General features: G+C 40.1%; 1 protein-coding gene across 2 annotated transcripts in view; it reads left to right on the top strand.

The window, feature by feature from the left end:
• The window catches only part of DDX25 (DEAD-box helicase 25), a 21766-nt gene extending 1473 nt beyond the window's left edge, over positions 1 to 20293 (top strand). Inside the window, exons 1-12 of one of the 2 annotated variants that reach the window (XM_042471155.1) lie at positions 1153 to 1219; positions 3410 to 3484; positions 4155 to 4232; positions 5299 to 5434; positions 6475 to 6567; positions 8929 to 9031; positions 12889 to 13003; positions 13204 to 13381; positions 15095 to 15332; positions 17104 to 17266; positions 17361 to 17549; positions 20043 to 20293. In XM_042471155.1, coding sequence (XP_042327089.1) covers positions 6506 to 6567; positions 8929 to 9031; positions 12889 to 13003; positions 13204 to 13381; positions 15095 to 15332; positions 17104 to 17266; positions 17361 to 17549; positions 20043 to 20104 — 1110 coding nt within the window. In that variant the 5' untranslated portion in view covers positions 1153 to 1219; positions 3410 to 3484; positions 4155 to 4232; positions 5299 to 5434; positions 6475 to 6505 and the 3' untranslated portion in view covers positions 20105 to 20293. Of the gene's footprint in view, positions 1 to 1152; positions 1220 to 3409; positions 3485 to 4154; positions 4233 to 5298; positions 5435 to 6474; positions 6568 to 8928; positions 9032 to 12888; positions 13004 to 13203; positions 13382 to 15094; positions 15333 to 17103; positions 17267 to 17360; positions 17550 to 20042 lie in introns of those variants that run through there. The other variant, XM_042471154.1, reaches the window with a different exon arrangement.
• Positions 20294 to 20809: the final 516 nt, after the last annotated feature.

Genomic DNA, 20809 nt, shown 5'->3' on the forward strand with positions numbered 1-20809 from the left:
TTTATTTATACAATATGACATCCCTTCAAGTATTTGAACAGGGCTATCATATCACCTCTTAACAATCTCTTCTCCAGGCTAAACATACCCAGCTCCTTAAGTCTTTCCTCATAGGGCATGCTTTCCATGCCCATCACCATTTGGTGACCCTCGTTTGGACACGCTCCAGCTTCTCAACATCCCTTCTGAATTGTGGTGCCCAGAACTGGACACAGTATTCCAGGTGGGGCCTGACCAAAGCAGAATAGAGTGGCACTATTACCTCCCTTGATCTAGACACTATTCTTCCATTGATGCAGCCTAAAATAGCATTGGCCTTTTTAGCTGCCGCATCGCACTGTTGACTCATGTTCAACTTGTGGTCTGCTAGGACTCCTAGATCCCTTTCACACATAGTCTTGTTCAGTCAGGTTCCCACCCAGCATCCTATATCTTTGCATTTCATTTTTTTCTGCCTAAGTGTAGTACAGTACTTTGCATTTCTCAGAGTTGAAATTCATTTTGTTAGTTTTGGCCCAGCTTTCTAATCTAGTAAGGTCATTTTGAATTGTTCCTCCTGTCCTTGGGGTATTAGCTACTCTTCCTAATTTGGTGTCGTCTGCAAATGTGCCCTATATTCCTTCATCCAAGTCGTGGGTAAAGATGTTGAATAGCACTAGGCTTAGGGCATTATCCTGTGGCAGGCCCACTAGTCACTTCTCTCCAGGATGAAGAGGAGCCATTGCTGAGCCCCCTTTGCCAAGAAAGACTCCCAATAAGTTGGAAAGAACTTGAAGGCATGCAACAGCCTTATCAACACTGCTTTCTTATTTGCCCTTACCATGTTTGTGTCTCATTTGCTGCCTTCCATGCCTGTTACCAATTTGTCACTTCTTGATAGCACTCTTTCTTGAACAGGACTTTCCACTGCTCACATTCCTCCTCCTCCTCCTCCACAGTACCTTTTCTGTTCTCTCTAAAGCTTTCCTCTATGTTCTTTCCACTTTCCTAATTTCCCCTGGTCTGCTTGTCTAGTGGTTCCATTTCTTTTATGCTTAGTCCTCTGCTCTGCTTTAACCAAATTTGACCTGTATCTAGCATATCATATATTTGTAATTGGTTCTTCTAGGTTATGATGTTTCAAACACGTTGTGTTCTTGTTTTCCACTTTAGTTTTGTAGAACATCCACCTCCAACACTCTGAAGATTGACAAATGTCCTCAGTCTTTCCCTTCTTCAGGTAAGGGGATTATTGGTTGTATTTTGCATATATATATATATGTGTGTGTGTGTGTGATGGTACAGAGTCTATTCTAGTCTATTTAGAGGCCATTTTCAAATTTGATCCTGTGCTCTGGGGTATTAGCTATCCTTCCTAATTTGGTGTCATCTGCAAATTTGAGACGTATGCCCCCAATTCTGTCATCCAATTCATTGATAAAGATGTTGAATAGCACTGGGCTCAGGACAGAACCCACTGGTCACTTCTCTCCAGGATGAAAAGAAGCCATTGCTGAGCACCCTTTGGGTTTGGCCAGTCAATGATTTACAAATCCACCTAATACAGTGGTACCCCGGGATACGAAATACCCAGGTTACGAAATTTCCGGGATACGAAAAAATCCCATAGGAAATAATTGTTCCGGGTTATGAAGGTTATTTCGGGTTACGAAAAAAATTTTGGTGCTTTTTTCGGCTTTTTCGCACGGAATCGCGGCTTTTCCCCATTAGCGCCTATGGCATTTCGGCTTGCGAATGCTTTTCGGGTTACGAAAGCGGCGGCGGAACGAATTAATTTCGTAACCCGAGGCACCACTGTAGTTGCATTGTCTAGCCCACAATTTAGTAGCTTGTTCGCATAAATATCACGGGGGACCTTGCCAAAGGCGTTACTGAAATCAAGATATGCTATATCTACAGCATTCCCATCATCTACCATGCTGGTAATTTTATCAGAAAGAGAGATCAGATTAGTTCTTGTTTCTGAGAAACCCATGTTGACTTTATGTGATTATGGCTGTTGCTTCTAAATGTTCGTAGACTCTGGTCCAAAGCACACTGCAGAAATAATCCAGTTTGAGAACGCTTTAACTGCCCCTGGCTCATTGCTAGGGAATCCTGGGAATTGCAGTTCATTGTGGCACCAGAGCTCTCTGACAGAGAAGGCAAAATGTCTCACAAAAACTACAGTTCCCAGAACTCCCTAGCATTGAGCCAGGGCAGTTAAAGCAGTCTCAGACTGGATTATTTCTGCAGTGTGTTTTGGCCCTCTGTTTAATAATCTGCGGTAATTATTGGGATCCTCTTTCCCCCCCCTTTTTGAAGATGGGGACAGCATTTGCCTTCCTCCAGTCTGCTGAGACCTCTGCTCTCCAGATTATTGCTAGTGGCTCTGAGATTACTTCTGCCAGTTCTTTTAATACCCTTGGAATAAAACATAAAACATACATTTTGTAATAAGCAAAATAAAGTGTGTGATTTGGCTAGAAATAGTATTATTCAATCATATGTCCTTAAGACTAGCAGTATAGTTAGTTAAAATAGTTTACTCCACATTGACAATATTTAAGAGTATTATCCTCTCCCCCGATTGTTATTCCCTTTTCCTTGTGTGTCATCTCTTAGTTAGATTGTAAACCTGAGGGCAGGAAACTGCCAGATTAATGGGCTCTGAAAGCCTTTGTTGCTGAAGAGCTGAGTATAAATACTTTAAATAAATGAACGTTGAATGTTTCAAAAGTACGTTGCCATCATAAGCAATGAGGCTGCACCCATATGCTCCTTCCATGAAGGTGGCACCACACAGTAGCAAAAATACATCTTGAATTTGAATGTTGTATATGCACAGGGATGTCCATTGGCTAAAATCATTGAATGTCTTGCACACAAATCTAGCTATTTTGCAGTTTTGGAATTCTGAACAAGTCAAACTTTGTCTTCAAAACATTTATTTCATTCCAAAAGAGAAGATATTTCATTGGAGTTTTTTTCTTTTCTTTTCTGTCAAACCCAGAGTCCTCAGTTTTTGCACTGATAAACTCATTTTTTTTGGCACTAGACTGTTAAAAATCCACCAAATTTCCTCTTCCCCCCAACAGGAAATTTTCATCTCTACCACACATAATGCTGTTATCTTTTTCACCATTGGCTTGCTAAGAAAAAAAGAAAGAAATATATAGGTTTTGAGTATAGATATGACCAGGCAGATGAATTCTCTGGTTTTGTTTCACTATATTGAGCTAATCTCCAAAATCCATATAAATTTTATTGTTGCCTTATATAATTAAGTTATATTTCGACTGGCTAGATAATCCTCAGTTCTGACATTCACAAAAATTCTTTCCTAACTTATGTATTAACTGTTAGTTTCAACTGTGTGACTAAACATGTATAGACCAGTTTTACAGTGTTCTGTAAATTTATTTTAAAGGGAGATTTGATAATAAGACGGGATGTGGAGACTCAGAGAAATGGGATGACAATGACAGTGAGGCTGATGACAGAGGTAAGATTATAACTAGAATGAGTATGCATAAAGGTAGTGAGCTGCTGTGGGAATTCTGAAGACTGCACTGTTGTCTTGCATGCCAGAACCCAACAACAGCTTCAACAGATCAAAAACATCTCTTTCTATAGATAGAAATATCTTGTGTAAGTGATAGAGCCAGGCATATTCTAGAGCAAGGATGGGCAGCGTGTGGTGCTCCAGATGTTGCAGAGCTTGCTTAGCTAGCTTAGTGGTGAAGAATGTTGGGAGTTTCAGTTCAGTAACATCTGGAGTTCCACATTTGCTCTCCTTTCCTCTATTACCTTTCTTCATGATTTGCTGCCACTTTATGTGCAAGGAGTTTTGTATATAGCATCTATTCAATCATATAAATCATCTGCAAATTGAAAGAAGATAGCCCAGATGCAGGATTTCTGTGGTATGATCACAAAAGATCACAAGACAACAGTAGAGATGACTAGTTGCTGTGAATGCATCCCAAACATACTGTTAGATCCAGGTGACACATTTGAATCTACTAACCCATACAGAAGGTGATGCTTGTATGCTCTCCAGTGGCTCATCATCTCATAACATGCTGCAAGAGACACTTACCAATTGTTATCTGGCTGTCTTTTGTTACCAAAAATAAAATTGGAATGAACAAAACATCCTTGTTCTTTTGTAGAATCCCTAAACCACAGAAAAAAAATGGTGAGATGAATTGATCTTGAAGATTCTTCAGTTGCTGAAGCAGCACATACAGGTATACCTCAGTTGACAAAGTAGCTGTGTTTCTGGACATTAATTATTTAAAAGATAATATGGTACCAGAGGTATGAATAGCATGAATCAAAATTATAGAATCGTAGAGTTGGAAGAGACCACAAGGGCCATCCAGTCCAACCCACTGCCATGCAAGAACTCACAATCAAAGCATTCCTGACAGATGGCCATCCAGCCTCTGTTTGAAGACTTCCAAAGAAGGAGACACCACCACTTTCCAAGGAGTGTGTTCCATTGTTGAACAGCTCTTACTGTCAGGAAGTTCCTTCTAATGTTTAGGTGGTATCAAGACAGGCACAGACAACTAGAGTAGGATTGGTTCAGGAGCATCCCATTATTTCCCAGTTTAAGCTTTATTTCAGTGTTTACAGCAGACATGTAGCTACAACCTAGCAATTTGAAATGCAGTGTTTCCAGTTCTTCACCACCCTCCCAGTGCAAGTGCTACTCTTAAACAAAACAAAACTTTCAGGTAGATAGGAAACAAGAAGGAAAAGAGGTCTGGATGAGTAAAGAGGAGCTTCTTTGTCAGAGGCTTTGTTAACTGAGGTATGGCTGTATTGATTTGATGACAGTTTTAATGTATTAAGATTTTGATGAGAGTGCATAATAGCGTAAGACTTTGAAGATGTAACATTCCTGTGAGTCAAGAATGTGAAATGAGTTGCCCTTCAGATGAAATGTAATTCATACCGTCCCTCACAATTGGTTATTTTCTCCAAGGCTGATGGGAATTACAGTCCAACAATATCTGGTGAACAAAAATTCTGCATCTTTGTTATGAATGAATTGATGGGTAGGCGCCATAGATACAAGCATTAAGTAAATGCAACTTGGAGAAATTCATCATGGTACAATCAATACTTTCAGTTTGTTTTCCCATTGTCCCCAGATAATTAGGGGTTGCATCAACACATGCTCACCTTTCTGTATGTTTGTCTGTTTCTTTTTACAGGCTTGTCATTTCTTTCCAGTCCACTTTTAAAGCAAATAGTCTAATACTTCATGTGATTAACTAATGTTTGCATTTTGTTCACAAAACACAGGGACTTTAGATGAAACCTCTCTCTTAAATAAGTTGATAAGAGAATCATTAGTGGAATCCTGCCATCATGTGGAAGTTCTACAGCGTGATCCCAGCTCACCATTGTTTTCTGTGAAAACCTTTGAGGAATTACATTTGTAAGTAATATACTCGCGTTTTATTTTTTTCATGAATATTTTTACCCAGTGATTGCCCATCTGTATCATAGAATCATAGAGTTGGAAGAGACCACAAGGGACATCCAGTCCAACCCATTGCCATGCAGGAAATCACAATCAAAGCACCCCCAGAGATGACCATCCAGCCTCTGTTTAAGGCTGACTCCACCACACTCCGGGGGAGCGTGTTCCACTGTTGAACAACTCATACTGTCAGGAAGTTTCTCCTAATGTTGAGGTGGAATCTCCTTTCCTGTAGCTTACATCCGTTGTTCATAGAATAAGAAACCACAAGGGCCATCCAGTCCAACTCCTTGCCATGTAGGAACTATTAATCAAAGCATCCCCAACAGATGGCCATCCAGCCTCTGTTTAAAGACCTCCAGGGAAGGAGACTCTACCACAATCTCTGAGGAAGAAGTGTGTTCCACTGTTGAACAGCCCTTACTGTCAGGAAGTTCCTCCTAATGTTGAGCTGGAATCTCTTTTCCTGTAGCTTGCATCCATTGTTCTTGGTCTTGTTATCTGGAGCAGCAATATGACATCCCTTCAAATATTTAAACAGGGCTATCACCTCTTAACCTCATTTCCATACACGTTGGCCAGTTCATAGTGTCTTTGTTCAGTAATGTCCATCGTTGAAAATGGACTTGTTTCTTCATTTCCATACACAAAGTATTTTCAATTTGAATTGACATTCTCACCTACCAATGGCATTTATATATATATATATATTTGTCTCAGGTTTCAACTCCACTGTATACATCTGGGGAAGTAGACCGAAGTCTACAAAAGCTCATGCTGCTAACTTCTTTATTTCAGTTAGTCTTAAAGGCACTACACAATGTCTCTACATACTTTTCTCAACGTTTGGAAAGTTATGACATACCTGCTTAAGGCCTTCATAATTCCTGGAGATCAGGAAACATTAACTCCCAAAGAAATTGAATCTTCAATTTTCACTCAGAGTCCCCTGAGTTACTTGCCTGTGAAAACTGTAGCTTTTCTTATCTTAACAGAAAATCTGACCTGTTGCAAGGTATTTATGCCATGGGCTTCAACAGACCATCCAAGATACAAGAAACAGCACTACCGATGATGCTTGCTGACCCGTGAGTTGATTTAAAAGTAACTGTTACTTGTATTATTAGTCTGGAAGGCATCTGTGTCCAGTAGTCAGTGAATAATTGAGCCAATTCGTGTTGGATTTCTTATACAGTTATCCTGCTACATTCACTGAGGTTAGGGGTGAAGGACCCCTGTGAATATGGAAAAGCCACAAACAAAAATCACTGTTCTTTTTACCTGAGAGACTTCTCTAGGAATCTCCAGGTCCTCCAGTTCTACTCTATTGTCAACACTGCCAGATGTTGATTGTAGAATCATGCTGGAGTACCTATAAATGGCTAGAGAAACGTTTTCTCTAGGAATGTCTATGTTCTCCATCACAACTCTATGGCCATCTTCTGGCACAGTTGCACTGGAGGACCTAGAGATTCCTGGAGAGAATATATTAATCAAATCTGCAAAAGTCAAAGCCGCAAATGTGGAGAGTCAACTGTAGTCTTAAGAGTCCCAGCTTCCTGTAGTCATCATGTTGACTGTTGTAGGAAGAAACTACTAGAGTAGAAGAGCCTTTGGTTTAATCTACCATGATTCTTCCTGTGTTTTTAAGGGACAATATGACTTACAGAGGGCTTTTTCTTTCCCCCAGCCAACACACAAGTTTTAGTGGAATGGCTTATTTTCCTCTCATTGATTTACAGTCTTGTTTTCTACATCTGTGCCTTGTGATAATAGAATATCATGTGTCAAATCCTTTTTTCATCCTGTCCAGTCATGTTATCAGTTGCCTCTGAAATTGTTTTCACAGATTTTTATGTCTCAGTCAGGTCCCTAGGAATAGGTTTTGTTCATTGTCTTGTGCTGTTTTCCCGCAGTAGAGGAAGATAACAACTATTCTTCCCATTATGCAATACAAATGGCTAATTCAAATTAGTATCATCTCCATCCTTGAGTGGGAGATAACCTTTCTCAGTTTTCAGCTCCAGCTTATCTTTTTCTTGGTCTTGATTCAAAATTTATTTAGTTGACCTTGTTGAGAATTCCAGAGAAGGAGGGTGTGGAGAGAATGGGCAGTAGTTTAGTGCTTTTTAGTTGACATGTCAGAAAGGTTTTGGGATGGCTGGGAAGACTATAAGTTGCAGAGGACTCCACTGTAGCCTCCAGTAGCAAAGCCACTTATGTAGATGATGAGAACTTTTTTCTATGAATTTTGGCTTTGGAGGCATCCTCAGATTTCTTCAGTCAGTGTGATGCCCTGCATGTTGTTGTTACTCTGGCCTGTCCCAGTTCAATCTTCCATAAATAATGAGGGATCATTCTCCTCTATCACTCATCAATGATGGGTGTGCAGTCTGCCCAGAACGTTGCAAAAGGATCAATAGGATATTCAACTAACAAACCATCAGTGGCAGGAATCTTCCCAATGGGCTTGGCAGGCAGTGGAAGTAAAGGTACAGGTTATTTTATTATATCTGTGTGACAGATTACTGGCTACCCTCTTAAAGGGGTAAAATAATGAGAAAAGACTATTCATGCGATGGAGCTAGTAGCGTTTTCAGAATTCTGGGCAAACTGCATGCCTATCAATGATGAGTGGCAGAGAGGAAAGGGAATACGCCATCATCATTTATTGAAGGTTGATGAGGTAATAGCAGCAAAGGACAGCACAAGGTACTCAAACTGGCGGTGCTAGTAGTTTCACGGAGGGGGGCAACAACCCATTGCTTTTCTATCAAGTATGGACTCTGCTCAAATTTCTGTTGCCACCAAATGTAAAGATTTTCACAAAACCAATTGTTCCCACCAGGACTGAGAGCTTTTCCTTGTCCCTAGTCCTCCATCAGTGTAAAGACCTCCCCCTGTCTTACTGTTTTCAGAGGTTCTAAAAAAGAAGCACAGATACCTTCGAAGTTCCTTTTTAGCAACAGAAGGAGTGTGTCCAAACCAGCCAGTCATTTTTTTCCTCATAGGGGGTGAGATGTGTTTTCCATTTTGTTCCTGTTGTTTGGATGGGTTTCTGAATATGTTTCAGTCTGGAGTTTATTACTTGAATGAGAAGGGTTATCTCCCATTCAGCTGTGTAACTGAATCTAATTTGGATTGGTCCTATCAAAGAGTGGGAGGAGATAACCCACCTATGGATATTCTCTATTCACTGCAGTAAATAGCAATATTCAATTTTCTTCAATGTATTCTCAATTTTTATATTTAAATATTTCTTCCACTGTGCTTCCTGTCTTTTCACAGTTGTTTTTCCCCCTTGGATGCTATTTCTGTCTTGCTTATTGGTTATACCCTAATTAGTATTCCCTTAAGATAAGAATGTATTACATAGTTCATCTATTCTCTTCTATGATTGCACTATTGCCCTCAATTTGCATAAATATCAATTTGATTCTGTATTTCAGACCCCAAAATCTTATAGCACAAAGTCAGTCAGGGACAGGCAAAACGGCTGCTTTTGTTCTTGCTATGCTGAGCAGAGTAAACCCAAACAACACATTTCCACAGGTAAAAGAGGCTAAATAAATTTAATTTACTTTAGAATTATCCTCAGTTCACTAATGCTAGCTTGTATTCTAGACCCTTTTGTAAAATTATTAACCCCAATAATGTCTGGATCCTTGCTTTCCATAAGGTCTATGTCTTTGTTATTATCCATATAGTATTATTAAAACCTGGAAGCTATCATTAAGGTGACATACAACCTAACCTTACTGAAGTGGCATTTATACCACCCTTACTAATGCTAAGATGGCCTAAATACCCTGACGATACCAGGCCCCGTATAATTTTGGAAGCTAAACAGGTGAGCCCTGGATAGTAGTAGTTGGATGGCAGGCTGTCAACGGATACAAAATGCTGTAGGCTATGGACTTCATCTCAAGAGCAGTAGCAGCTTCATTTATATACTGCTTCATGCTGCACTAAGCAGTCTCTAAGCGGTTTACAACTGTAAGGTAATTGTCCCAAAAAAGCTGGGTACTCATTTTAGTGACCTCAGAAGGATGCTAGGCTGAGTCAAGCCTGAGTACTGTACCTGCCTGGGATTGAACTCACAGTGGCTGCAGTGCTGGCATTTAACCACTGTGCCACCAGGGCTATTCTCTCACTAAAATAGCATTATCTAAAAACATTATGCAATTGAGATTGCTCTCTTTTCTTTTGCACCTTTGGGAACCATTCCAGGATTGTAACCTTCATGTGCACTTATCACATACAGGTTTGGGATCCCCATCCAGTACCTCCTAGCTCTGCCCCTTTTCCTAATTAGGTTTCATTTCTCTGAGGGTCACCCTCACTTCTCCCCTCCCTGATTAGAATTGTTTCTCTTTTTACTGTAAGCAACAGAAAATCTCACATACCCCTTTTATACAGAGAAATAGAAATGCAAATGCTCTTATCACAAGTACAGAAGAATAATGGCTTCCTATCCTTCTGCCTTCCTAATCAAACTGTTGGCTTTTATCTGCCAGTGATTAATTAAGTCTGACACTCTAAGCAACAAGGACAGGCAAAACAGGACTAATGAAATAAATGCTTTTTTAAGCTGAAAGACTCTTTGCCGCTTACATTTCCAGGTATATGTGTGTGTGCATGAGGGAGAAAGACTCCAGAACTGGGCTACCTGGCTGGAAAGGGAGTCAGGACCTGCGTGGGTGCATCAAGCAAGGTTTTGTGCCTTCTCAGCTTGTCTGACAAGCCACACCTAGGATCATTTTTTGGTATAAAGAAAAAAAAAAGCTTAAATGTTTCTCTGTTACTTTGCCAGTTGAAAGGAATCAAAATTGGTAAAAACGCAAAGGTGTCGTCCCAAACAAACACAAACAAACAAACAAACTGACTAGCAAAACAAAAAAGTCTAGGGAAAAGTATCAATAGAAAAATTCATTATAAAGTTTTATTATCCAAGGTGTTCAAAAAGTAGCAGTATATTAGTGATAATTCTCTGACATTTAGGCAAACCGTATGTATTCAAGTCTGTGCGCTTTGACCGAAGATGAAAGCAACAAATAGTATACAATGTCCGTTTGCATACCGAATATAAAGTACAAGTTTTGCCAATAAATATAAAAAGCTGAAAACTATAGATCCCAAATGACATACAAGTAAAAAAAATGCCCAACAATCACAGAGGAAGACGTGAGTCGAAACGCGTTTGGTTTTATTGGTTGTGTACTTTCACCTTTCTTATATGTCTTCTGGAAGTGCATACCTTTATGCCACTACATGCACTTTAATTGTTGGACTTTTTTTACCTGTATGTTCAGACCCATGAAAGAAAATGTATTTAATACACCTTTGTCCCCTTCTCCCTCACTTGCATAGTAGTTCCTCTGTTCTCTCTGCCAGAAGACGGCCTCCTACAGCCCCTAATCGTGTCTCATCAGCACCCTCTTTGTCTTTGTCCTCCAACTTATCTGATTCCTCATCGCGTTGTGGATGAATCCCCAATTTGTTATTAGAATATCTCTCATTTTTCCTTTCTATTTTCCGTTTGTCTTCTTCCAATTTCTGTCCAGATGTCCTATCATGATCCTTTTCCAGTTGCTCTAAGAATATTTTAGCTTTTTGAATAGATTTTATCCAGATTTTTTCTGATAATAGACGAGTGAAAGTCCTATTGGATTTTCCTATTTATAAGTAACACCGTAGTCTATAAACACATTAGTAAAAAACAGAAGTCCTTCCTTCTCCTCAAAATTTCACCAGGTGAACAAAAAGATCTCTGAACCTTCCATTTCCAGTTTTGTATTAAATTCTTTCGTAGACTGTCCTCTTTAATTTGTGATCTGATAAAGTAAACAACTACATCCCTGGGCATTTTCTTTTGTTTTGCTAACCAGAAGTCAATCCTATAAATGTTATCGATTTCCATTCTGATTTCCTCAGACTGCCAGCCTAGAAAGTCATCCAAATATGGTACAGTCAGCCATCCTTATTCATGGATTTCTTATCCATGGATTCAAGCATCCACTGATTGAAAATAATCAAAAAAATTCTAAATTGCAGATGGCACGCCTTGATGAATGGGATGGGACAAGCTCTTGCCTCACACCACGGATCACCTCACTATATCTACTGGAAATCCTTTACTATCTACTTTCCATATGTTTTCACCTGGACTACCGGGAGCAGTCTGGCACTATTGTTGCAAAGTGCTTTAACAACTTATTTAGGGAAATGGTGGCAAAACCTAAGACTCCTTGTGAATGCTCCAGTCACAGTTCTCACATTTGGTTCTTTTTTTCTTAAGAAAGAGAATGATTCCCTCAAAACATCAAATGACAAAAAACTAGAAGACGCTTTAAAAAGGTCTCATGAGGCTGTAGTGCTAAAATTGTATGGTCATATTCCCTTTTAAAACATTTTAATGCGATGGCATCCAGAAAGTAGGCTAATGAACTTTTAATTAAATAGAGGCCAAGTTTCAATAAAGTGCTGGCAGCTTTTGCCTTAATTATAAATACTAGTCTAGATTCAGTACAATTTTCTGCTCAAGCTTTGGGTTCTGATATGGCTGATACACTTTAAAGAGAAATTGGATGAAAAGTCCAGATCCAGTTTATCAACTTACCATTTTGAAGGGGAGATGTCATTTGGTGACTCACTGGAGGAGATACTAGTGGAAACTAAGAATAAAAAGAAAGCATTACCTGCAGGGAGCAAGAACCTCCTTGTCAACTTCCTTTTTGAATTGCGATGCCCAGAACTGGACACAGTATTCCAGGTGAGGCCTGACCAAAACAGAATAGAGTGGCACTATTACTTCCCTTGATCTAGACACTATGCTTCTATTGATGCAGCCTAGAACCACATTGGCCTTTTTAGCTGCTGCATCACACCTTGTGGTGAGCAAGGTAGGGCTGCAAAAGCCAATAGCCAGATATGAAGAGATTGCCTCAGATGCTGCAACTTCCACAGGACCGCAGTGGAACTCAGCAGCAGAGGTAGGTAGTCACGGTGTAACACAGGGATATAGAATGATAGAGCTGGAAGAGACTACAAGGGCTTCCCAGTCCAACCCCCTGTCATACAGGAACACAGAATACACATAACTAGGTGCTGCTCCACCCCCATCACTCTCCTGCACACAAACACAAACTCCCTGCAAGGCACAGATTAGCCATGGAGAGGGAGATCTTCAACAGGGCTGCAATAGGACTGCGTAGTAATAAATGTCTCAGCATATAGCTGTGCATGCACTGTATGCTACACTGAGCCATGTTGGATTGAGGCCATAAACTGCAACTCACATTAGCTATGCGAGTTGCCATTTTGAAGACTAAAAATTAGTGTGCAGATGAGCTGAAAGAAACTTGCTCTGTCTCTTTGTCTCATTCCATTTTTGTGGCCTCATCCTGAAGTGCCTCTGCGTGACCCCTACATTTGAACTGGCTGTGCAAACTGGACGTGTAGTTGAGAAGATGGGAAAGTTTTTTGTCAACGTAAATGTTGCGTACGCAGTTCAAGGGAATAGAGGTAAGAGCTTCACTTTAATGCATTTATAAGTCTGTCTTGCTGTCTTAACATTTAAACATGTAAAAGGAAGTCATGCAAACCCCCTTGCCAACTTTTGCTGTAAAATACATATTCAGTCACATTTCATACATGTAGATGCTTTTTTAGTAGCTATAAACATAGCATTAATTCCCCCTTTCCTTTAACTTAAATCTGTCTAGTGGCAAGAGGAACTGTAATAAAAGAACAAATAGTGATTGGAACCCCTGGGACCCTGCTAGATTGGTGTTTCAAGCTAAAGTTTATGGATATACGAAAGATACAAGTATTTGTGCTGGATGAAGCAGATGTCTTGATGAGCAAACAGAATTTTTCAGACCAGAGTGTCCGTATTCAGAGGTAAACATATTTTGCTTGCTACTTAGAAAATTTCTGAAGAAATAGTTTGCTCCTTGTTGAAAGTGCTATATGCATAGATTTTTTGAAAATTTAGAGCAATGGATTTTAAAAAAGAAATGTGTGCACCAATACAGCTTGCTTTTCAGTCATCTTAATATTTAAGGAAAGTGGGCTTTGTATGGCTCACCTGTAGAAAAGTAACTTCAGATGTAAACTATAGTCTGACCCACATGACACTTTTCTTACATCAATTTTGTTGCTTTGTCAGAAGAGTTGTGTGCAGGCATAGTGGTTTTTCTCCTTGCGTGTACAGTGGCAAGCTAGGGTGGGTGCAAAATGTTGGTACATGCTTGTTTCCTTCTCCATAGCTGTTCACATTTCTCAGATGTATTTCTCTTTAACTCATTTGGTGAGAGGAGGAATCCATACCAGAGATCTGCCCTGAGACAGGCAGGAAAGGAAGCATGTGGACCATAGGGGAAAAAAAGTTTGGTTCCTTCAAGTGTGGCTGTCTCCTCAGAGGCATTTCTTTTTTGCTTTTGCCCAGATTACAACTCTTTTTCCTGGCTGCTCAACAGTTCTATCTTGAGTCCCTTTCTAATTTCAGTTTACATCTCATGTCCATTCTTTCTGTACTTCTGTTTTTCTGTCTTCTGCTCCATTGACATTTTTTCCCTGGGTGCCTGTGTGGTGTCATCTTCTTTACTTTAAATCTTCTTTATTACTTACTTCTCTTTAAGTCTTTCCTAAAATCCCACCTCTTCTGTGAGATGTTTGGATTTAGTTTTGGGAGATTGGGAATTACAGGAGGAGCCTCCATTCAGCCAAGTGCAGCAGGCTGATCCCAATAGCAAGTGCCAGATGCAATCTTTGGAATCTTCAGGTAGGGCTTACCACATACTTCATTCTAAATCATACCATTCTTGGTGTTGTCTGCACTGATTGACAGTCTCTTGCCAGGGTTTCATAGAGAAGTCTTTCCCAGAAGATTTAAAGCAAGGTTAGAGTTAACACAGGGACCTCAAACAGTGGAAGCTACTGCTTTATATCAAGTCAGATCTTTGACGCATCTGTTCAAAATATGGAAAATGCAGCCCATGGGCTGGCTGTTGCTCCACAAATGTCCACCAATTTCCCTTGGGAGTGTTGGGGGCAATTTTACCACAGTTTGGCCCCCCTGGACAATTTAAGGCTTAAGAGAAGGTCTTTTTCTTACAGGAAAAGACCTGGAAATTGACCTTCCAGTCACTTTCTGTTGAAGAAAAGATTTATCCTAAACCAAAAATGTTCCATGACGGATCCCCAACATGGCAGAAGTACCCTCCAACAGTCTCCTAAGGGATGTGGGTGTATTTTGGTGGGAAAAGTGTGGTTTTTTTTTGGGGGGGGTTGGTAATTTTTGTTTTGACTGATGGAGGAGTGTGTGGCGCTGTACAAGTCCTTCAGGGAAATATTGCAGCCTGTGAACCCCACAGTTGCCCACCACTGATGTAATTCAGTATAATCAACATTGGCTGTCAGTGAGATTTCCATACAGGCATCTTTGCCAACCATAATTGGAGATACTGCATGGATATCATGTAGAAAGAAGAGCACTGAGCTACAGATATCCTCTGATGAGTTGTTTCATTTGTCATGAACTTTGGGTAGAGGATTTGTCTACATAACTGATAAAAGCAGTGATACTTTTGAACTCTCCCCCAACCCATTCAGAGCTTTATCTCAAGATTGCCAGATGCTTCTCTTCTCAGCAACCTTTGAGGACCCTGTGCTACAGTTTGCAAAGCGCATCGTCCCTGATCCAAACATTATTAAGCTTCGCCGAGAGGAGCTGACTCTCAGTAATATCAGACAGTATTACTTTGAGTGTGAGAACAAGGAAGATAAATACAGAGCCCTATGCAATATCTATGGCAGCATCACTATTGGCCAGGCTATCATCTTCTGCCAGGTAAGGCACTTGCCCAGATTGTACATATTTTGGAAGGGGTCAACAGAGAATCCACAGCAAAGTTTTTGGGATAGTGTAGGTACAGAGTAGTGGTGGGTCATGATTATGAGTTTGTTTGGTGGTTGTTTTTGTTTGTTTTGTTTTTGCATTGTAACGCAACCAGAAGAGTAGTGTAGTTTCACACTGGGCACATCCCTTCTTGAGTTTTTTGAGGGGCAGAGTAGAACACCTTAAGGCAAATTCTTCCAATATTTTGGATGCAGAGCAAGCTATGAATCAGGGTGAGGAATGTATGGCCTGCATCAGCTGTGGTGGCTAAGGATGGTAGGAGCTGCAGTTTTATTTTATTATTTTATTAATGTCTTGCTTTCCGATGGCCAAAATAGCAAAAATACACAAAACCAGAAACAACAAATGTTAGAAATGTGGAACAACCATTGGAATTTGGTGGAATTGCCCACATATAAGGACATTCTGGAAAATAGTTCATTGTAACATTCAAACAATACTGAATATAAAATTTGAAACGATACTAGAAATCTATCTACTCAGTATGATGAACAAAATAATCTGCAAGAAAATATTGGAGAAAAATCCTATATATGGTTTCTGTGGTTGGAATGCTATTGCCCAAAAGTGGAAAACAGAACATATCTGAACTACAGACGAATGGCTGTTAAAGCTCTTAGACATGACAATTGTTGGTTCAGTACTGAATGCTTGGACCAGATGATTTCTCAATTTCAAAATTCTTATACCTATACATGCATTAAAATCACCAGCAATTACTAGTGGAACTAAAGGAAATTCATGCTCAAGTTCAGCTAAATAATATTACTACCTACCATCTACAGAAATATAATCAAGCTAAGCTATGGTTGCCCATTCCTGACACATGGGATCAGCCACTGAGGAAGCCAACTCCAGTGTTCTCACCAAATGAGCCTGTGATGAGGAAATCAAGAGAATGCCTACTCCCAAGGATCTTAAGATTTGGTATTTTCATATAGGGTCTGACAATGTCCACAGGGACACACATACCTACAGATGTTGGACTAAAACTCTTATTAGCCCTAACTAGTGGTGAAGGATGATGGGAATAGCAGTCCAACATCTGGAAGGCCACGAATTCTTTCCTCACTTTCTGGTTTGACCAAGAGAGTGAATTACTATTTAAATCAGTAAACAAAGGAATCTTGTAGAACCTTTGAGATTCAGCCTACATCTGCACTACACAAATAATCCAGTTTGACATCATTTTAACTGCCATGTCTCAATGCTATGGAATTCTGGGAATTGTAGTTTATTGTGGCACCAGAGCGCTCTGACAGAGAAACCTAAATGTCTCACGAAACTACAGTTTCCTGTATTCCATAGCATTGAGCCATGGCGGTTAAAGTGGTGCCAACCTGGATTATTCTGCAGTGCAGACAGAAAGAAAGCTAACCGAAAGAAAACATGCATTTGAGGATGTAGACTCAAGTCTATAAAAGCTCATGCTATCAACTTCTTTCTTTCAGTTAGTCTTAAAGGTGATACAAGATCCCTTTGCATACTGATTTCTAGATTAACACGACTACTGTATGCCTTTGAATTCTATTTAAATCAGATCACTCTTATTAATGGGTGTCATTGGGAATCCAAGATAGGAGAAAATATGAGAGAAATGGATGCTTCAAAGATAACATGCTGAAAGCTACCCAGGTCTTTTCTCTAGCAAGGCTGTGGTCGTAATCTTTCTGTGTCTTTGTTTCCTACATTCTTTTGATAGACTCGTAAAAATGCTAAATGGTTATATTGGTCACTGGTAAAAGATGGACACCAAGCAACCCTGCTGAGCGGAGAACTTACCGTTGATCAGCGGGCAGTTGTGATCCAGAACTTCCGTGATGGGAAAGACAAAGTCCTCATATCAACCAACGTCTGTGCTAGAGGTAGGGTTTGCAGAAGCAAAAAGGTTTTGAGCTTCCAGAATGCTTTAGCATAGGCATTTCAGCATAAGGTAACTATGTTTATGCTGCCTTTTAGGTATTGATGTGAAGCAGGTCACAATCGTGGTCAATTTCAGTCTGCCTACAAAAGGGTTGCATGTGGCTGATTTTGAGACTTACCTACACCGCATAGGTCGAACAGGTCGATTTGGGAAGAACGGTCTAGCATTTAACATGGTTGAAAAACATAATGTACCACTTCTGTTCTCAATTCAAGAGCATTTCAGTGAGTAATTTTGTTTCCTTTTTACATTTTGTTTTATTAGAATTCTATTTCCATCTGAACTTTTCTGGCAGAACGTTAGAATATTAGGTCAGGATCATCCGTATTTGAGTCTTTCTTCAGAAATATGCTCCCTTGCTTTCAATTTGTGCCATACAGTGGAACTCCTAAAATGTACAGCAATTTGGGTTTTTTAAAACTTGCTATGTAAAAGAACTAAACAATACAATAAAAAATATAGGAAGGAAAAGTTGAGCAGATAAAATCTGAAAATAATTGTAAAAAAGGGGGGGGGGTCTGAATGCTGAAAATATAACAGTGTAGCCCCAATGCAAAGGGATATTGTAGCACCTTTGAGACTGAGAGAAAGACGTTTGTAGTGTACGCCAGAAGATCGTCTGTAGGGGGGGATACTCCCTAAATAGGGCACTATAACCAGGTAGGCCCTCTCTCTTGTAGTCATTTGACTAACTTCCTCTGGCAAAAGAATCTATAAGAGGGTATCTGATCATGACCTAAGGATCTGGGCAGATGCATATGGGAGGAGGTGTTTCTTGTCTGAAAGAGAGAGCAGAGCTGAAGCTGGGTGTTGATCTACTGGGTGTTTGATCTACTGATAATGACAATACCTAGATCAATAACAGTAACTTTTTTTAAAGGCGTGCCTTTGCCTAGCCTTTACTGAAGGAAAACAGATTTGGCTAGTGAGACTTATGCCTTAATTACACATCCGTTAGACTGAAAGTATAACTCAGTTAACAAAGCAGATGTGTTCCTTAGCATTATCTTTTTAACTGAAAAATTGGTGCCAGAACGAAGCAGACGTAGTTCTGCATCATTGTCTCTTGGACTGAGAGACTAAGGATCCTTGTTTCTTGTCAGCTAATTCTGGATTCTATCTGGAGTCACCTTCATCAACTTCAACCACCTTATTTCTGTATTAAATGTACTGTATTCCTATCTGCTTTCAAGCTCAGTTCATGGTAAATACTTATTTATAAATAAAATAACCCCTTGCCATACAGGAATACACAACCAGAGCACCCCCAAGTGGTTTTGACTGTGTATTCCTACATAGCAGTGGGTTGGACTAGATGGCTTTTGTGGTCTCTTCCAGCTCTGTGATTCCCCGCCCCCTTTTTTTCAGGCCACATTTTCATTCCTCTTTTATATTCTTTTTCCTATGTATATTTGTATAGCTGTAGATATTTCAAGATCAGTAATGCCCTATCTAATTGTAACCCCTCAGATAAACAGATCCTCTTCTCTTTAGCTCTTCCTAAATATGTTGCCTTTGTGCATTTTTTAAAGGGAGAGGAAAATTTTTTTTTTTTTGCATCTCTTAAGTTTTACCCTCAACTTATCCATGGATTATAGCAAAATCCATAATTCTGGCCCCCAAACCTGAACTCAGTTTAAACACAAAGGCGGGTTACAAACCGCCATTGGGGACGTCCTGAGGATGTCCCAGTTTGAAAAAGGGGCGTCTCTTCTAGATGCCCCTTACCCTATCACGGACTCAGTCTGTACAAAATGGCAGCGCCCTGTTCATACGGGCACCGCCATTTTGACGTAGCGGATGCTCTGCGTCCGCACGTGGCGCACCGGAAGTGACGCCGCGAGTGCGCCCTTTGGCACTCGCGCCGCCTCTTCCGGGGCCTGAGAAGGAGTGCGATTTCCGTGCTCCTTCCCTGCAGCGTCCGGGAGCCGCGCCATATAAAGGCTGCAGTTCCCGAAAGCTGCAAGTGGAGGCAGAGCCAGACCGCTGCTTCTCAGTGGTCTGTAACGCGCCAAAGTTGACTTATACATGAGCTATACATAATTTATACATTATTGTTTTTAGGAGTGGCATCTAATTATTTATATGAATTATTTATATGAATGTAAATTATTCTTGATGTCCAAATAACCTTTATATCTGCAGGCAGTTTCACTGATTTTAGTTTTTGACAGGAATGTAATGTAAAGTTTTGAACTGGATTGTGTTAAGCTGGTAATTTAGAGCTAGTGGCCCACATGGGTCCCCAGGAAACATTGGCAGGCTGCACCTCTCCACTGTACCCCCCTCTGCAAAAACAATCCCAAAGCTGCCAAGACCTCTGGAAGCCTCAGTATCAGTATCTCAAGAGATATAATTGCTTCACATCTCTCTACAGGGACATAGCCAGACACTTCTGTGATTGACCTTTGCCAACTTCCAGGCATTAATAACTTGTGAGTGGAGGGAGACTTCAGTAGCTTTATGGTAGGTCCAGGCATGCTAAATGTCTCCCATGTAGTGTGGTTTTGCATGCAGAAGTACTCTGCTAATCTGAGCCATACAAGGTTGTAGCTAGTGTCTACTTTCAGTATGGAACCCTTGTACATGAAGAGGAGAAGATTCAGCTCAAACACGTAAACTAATTAGAAAACCTTGAACTCTGCATCTACTCTCAATACTGGGTTTACACACAAATGAACTACAAAGTAACTTCCTCTGTCTTTCTTTCTTTCTAGAGATTATTATAAAGCGCCTTGATTCTGAAGATATAGAAGCACTGGAAGAAATAGAAGACTGAATTTTTCCAATTCTGTATCTTGGTTAAAAGTATTTTCCAGATATGGATATTTTGTTTCATAAAGTTTTTATTTAGTTTCTGTGAGTCATTATGGTGTATCTAATGACATGATCATTGTTGCACTTTTGCAATGTTGGCAAAGCCTAATCAACATATGATCTACAACAATATAACACCACAGTGAATATGGCTGCTGTGCTGTGTGGTTTTTCTTTGGGAGCTGTGAATGGGTGAACAACTATTGACACACACCAATCCCTGCCTTCTTTGCCCAAATATTTTAGGCCCTCGTGTGATTGAACTCCATTGTATTTCAGAAATACTCCTCAAAATAGGTGTGATCTAATGAATGCCAAGGTCCAAAAGCATAATAAACAGGCACAAAATGCAAGTAATTAAGCTGCTTGCCTCTAGATGTCACTGGAAGCTTTCATTGAAAGCTGCTGCAAAGGCAAATCAATCTTGTCTTGAGAAAGCTATGCATTCTGTTTTCACTCCTAGGGTGTTTTAAAAGTAGTGGTTAAATAATTCTATTATTTTTCATTTCCTGGGGCATAGAAGGCCCTCTAAATCAGGGTTGTGGAAAGTGTGGCCCTCTGTATATTTTAGATTCCAGCTCAGAAGCACTAGGCAACATGGCCAGGAAGGAATAACAGGAGCAGAGGTCCTAAACATCTAGATGGCCAAAGATTCCACAGCCCAGCT

The sequence above is a fragment of the Sceloporus undulatus genome, chromosome 6, assembly GCF_019175285.1.
Source record: "Sceloporus undulatus isolate JIND9_A2432 ecotype Alabama chromosome 6, SceUnd_v1.1, whole genome shotgun sequence".
Lineage (NCBI taxonomy): Eukaryota > Metazoa > Chordata > Lepidosauria > Squamata > Phrynosomatidae > Sceloporus > Sceloporus undulatus.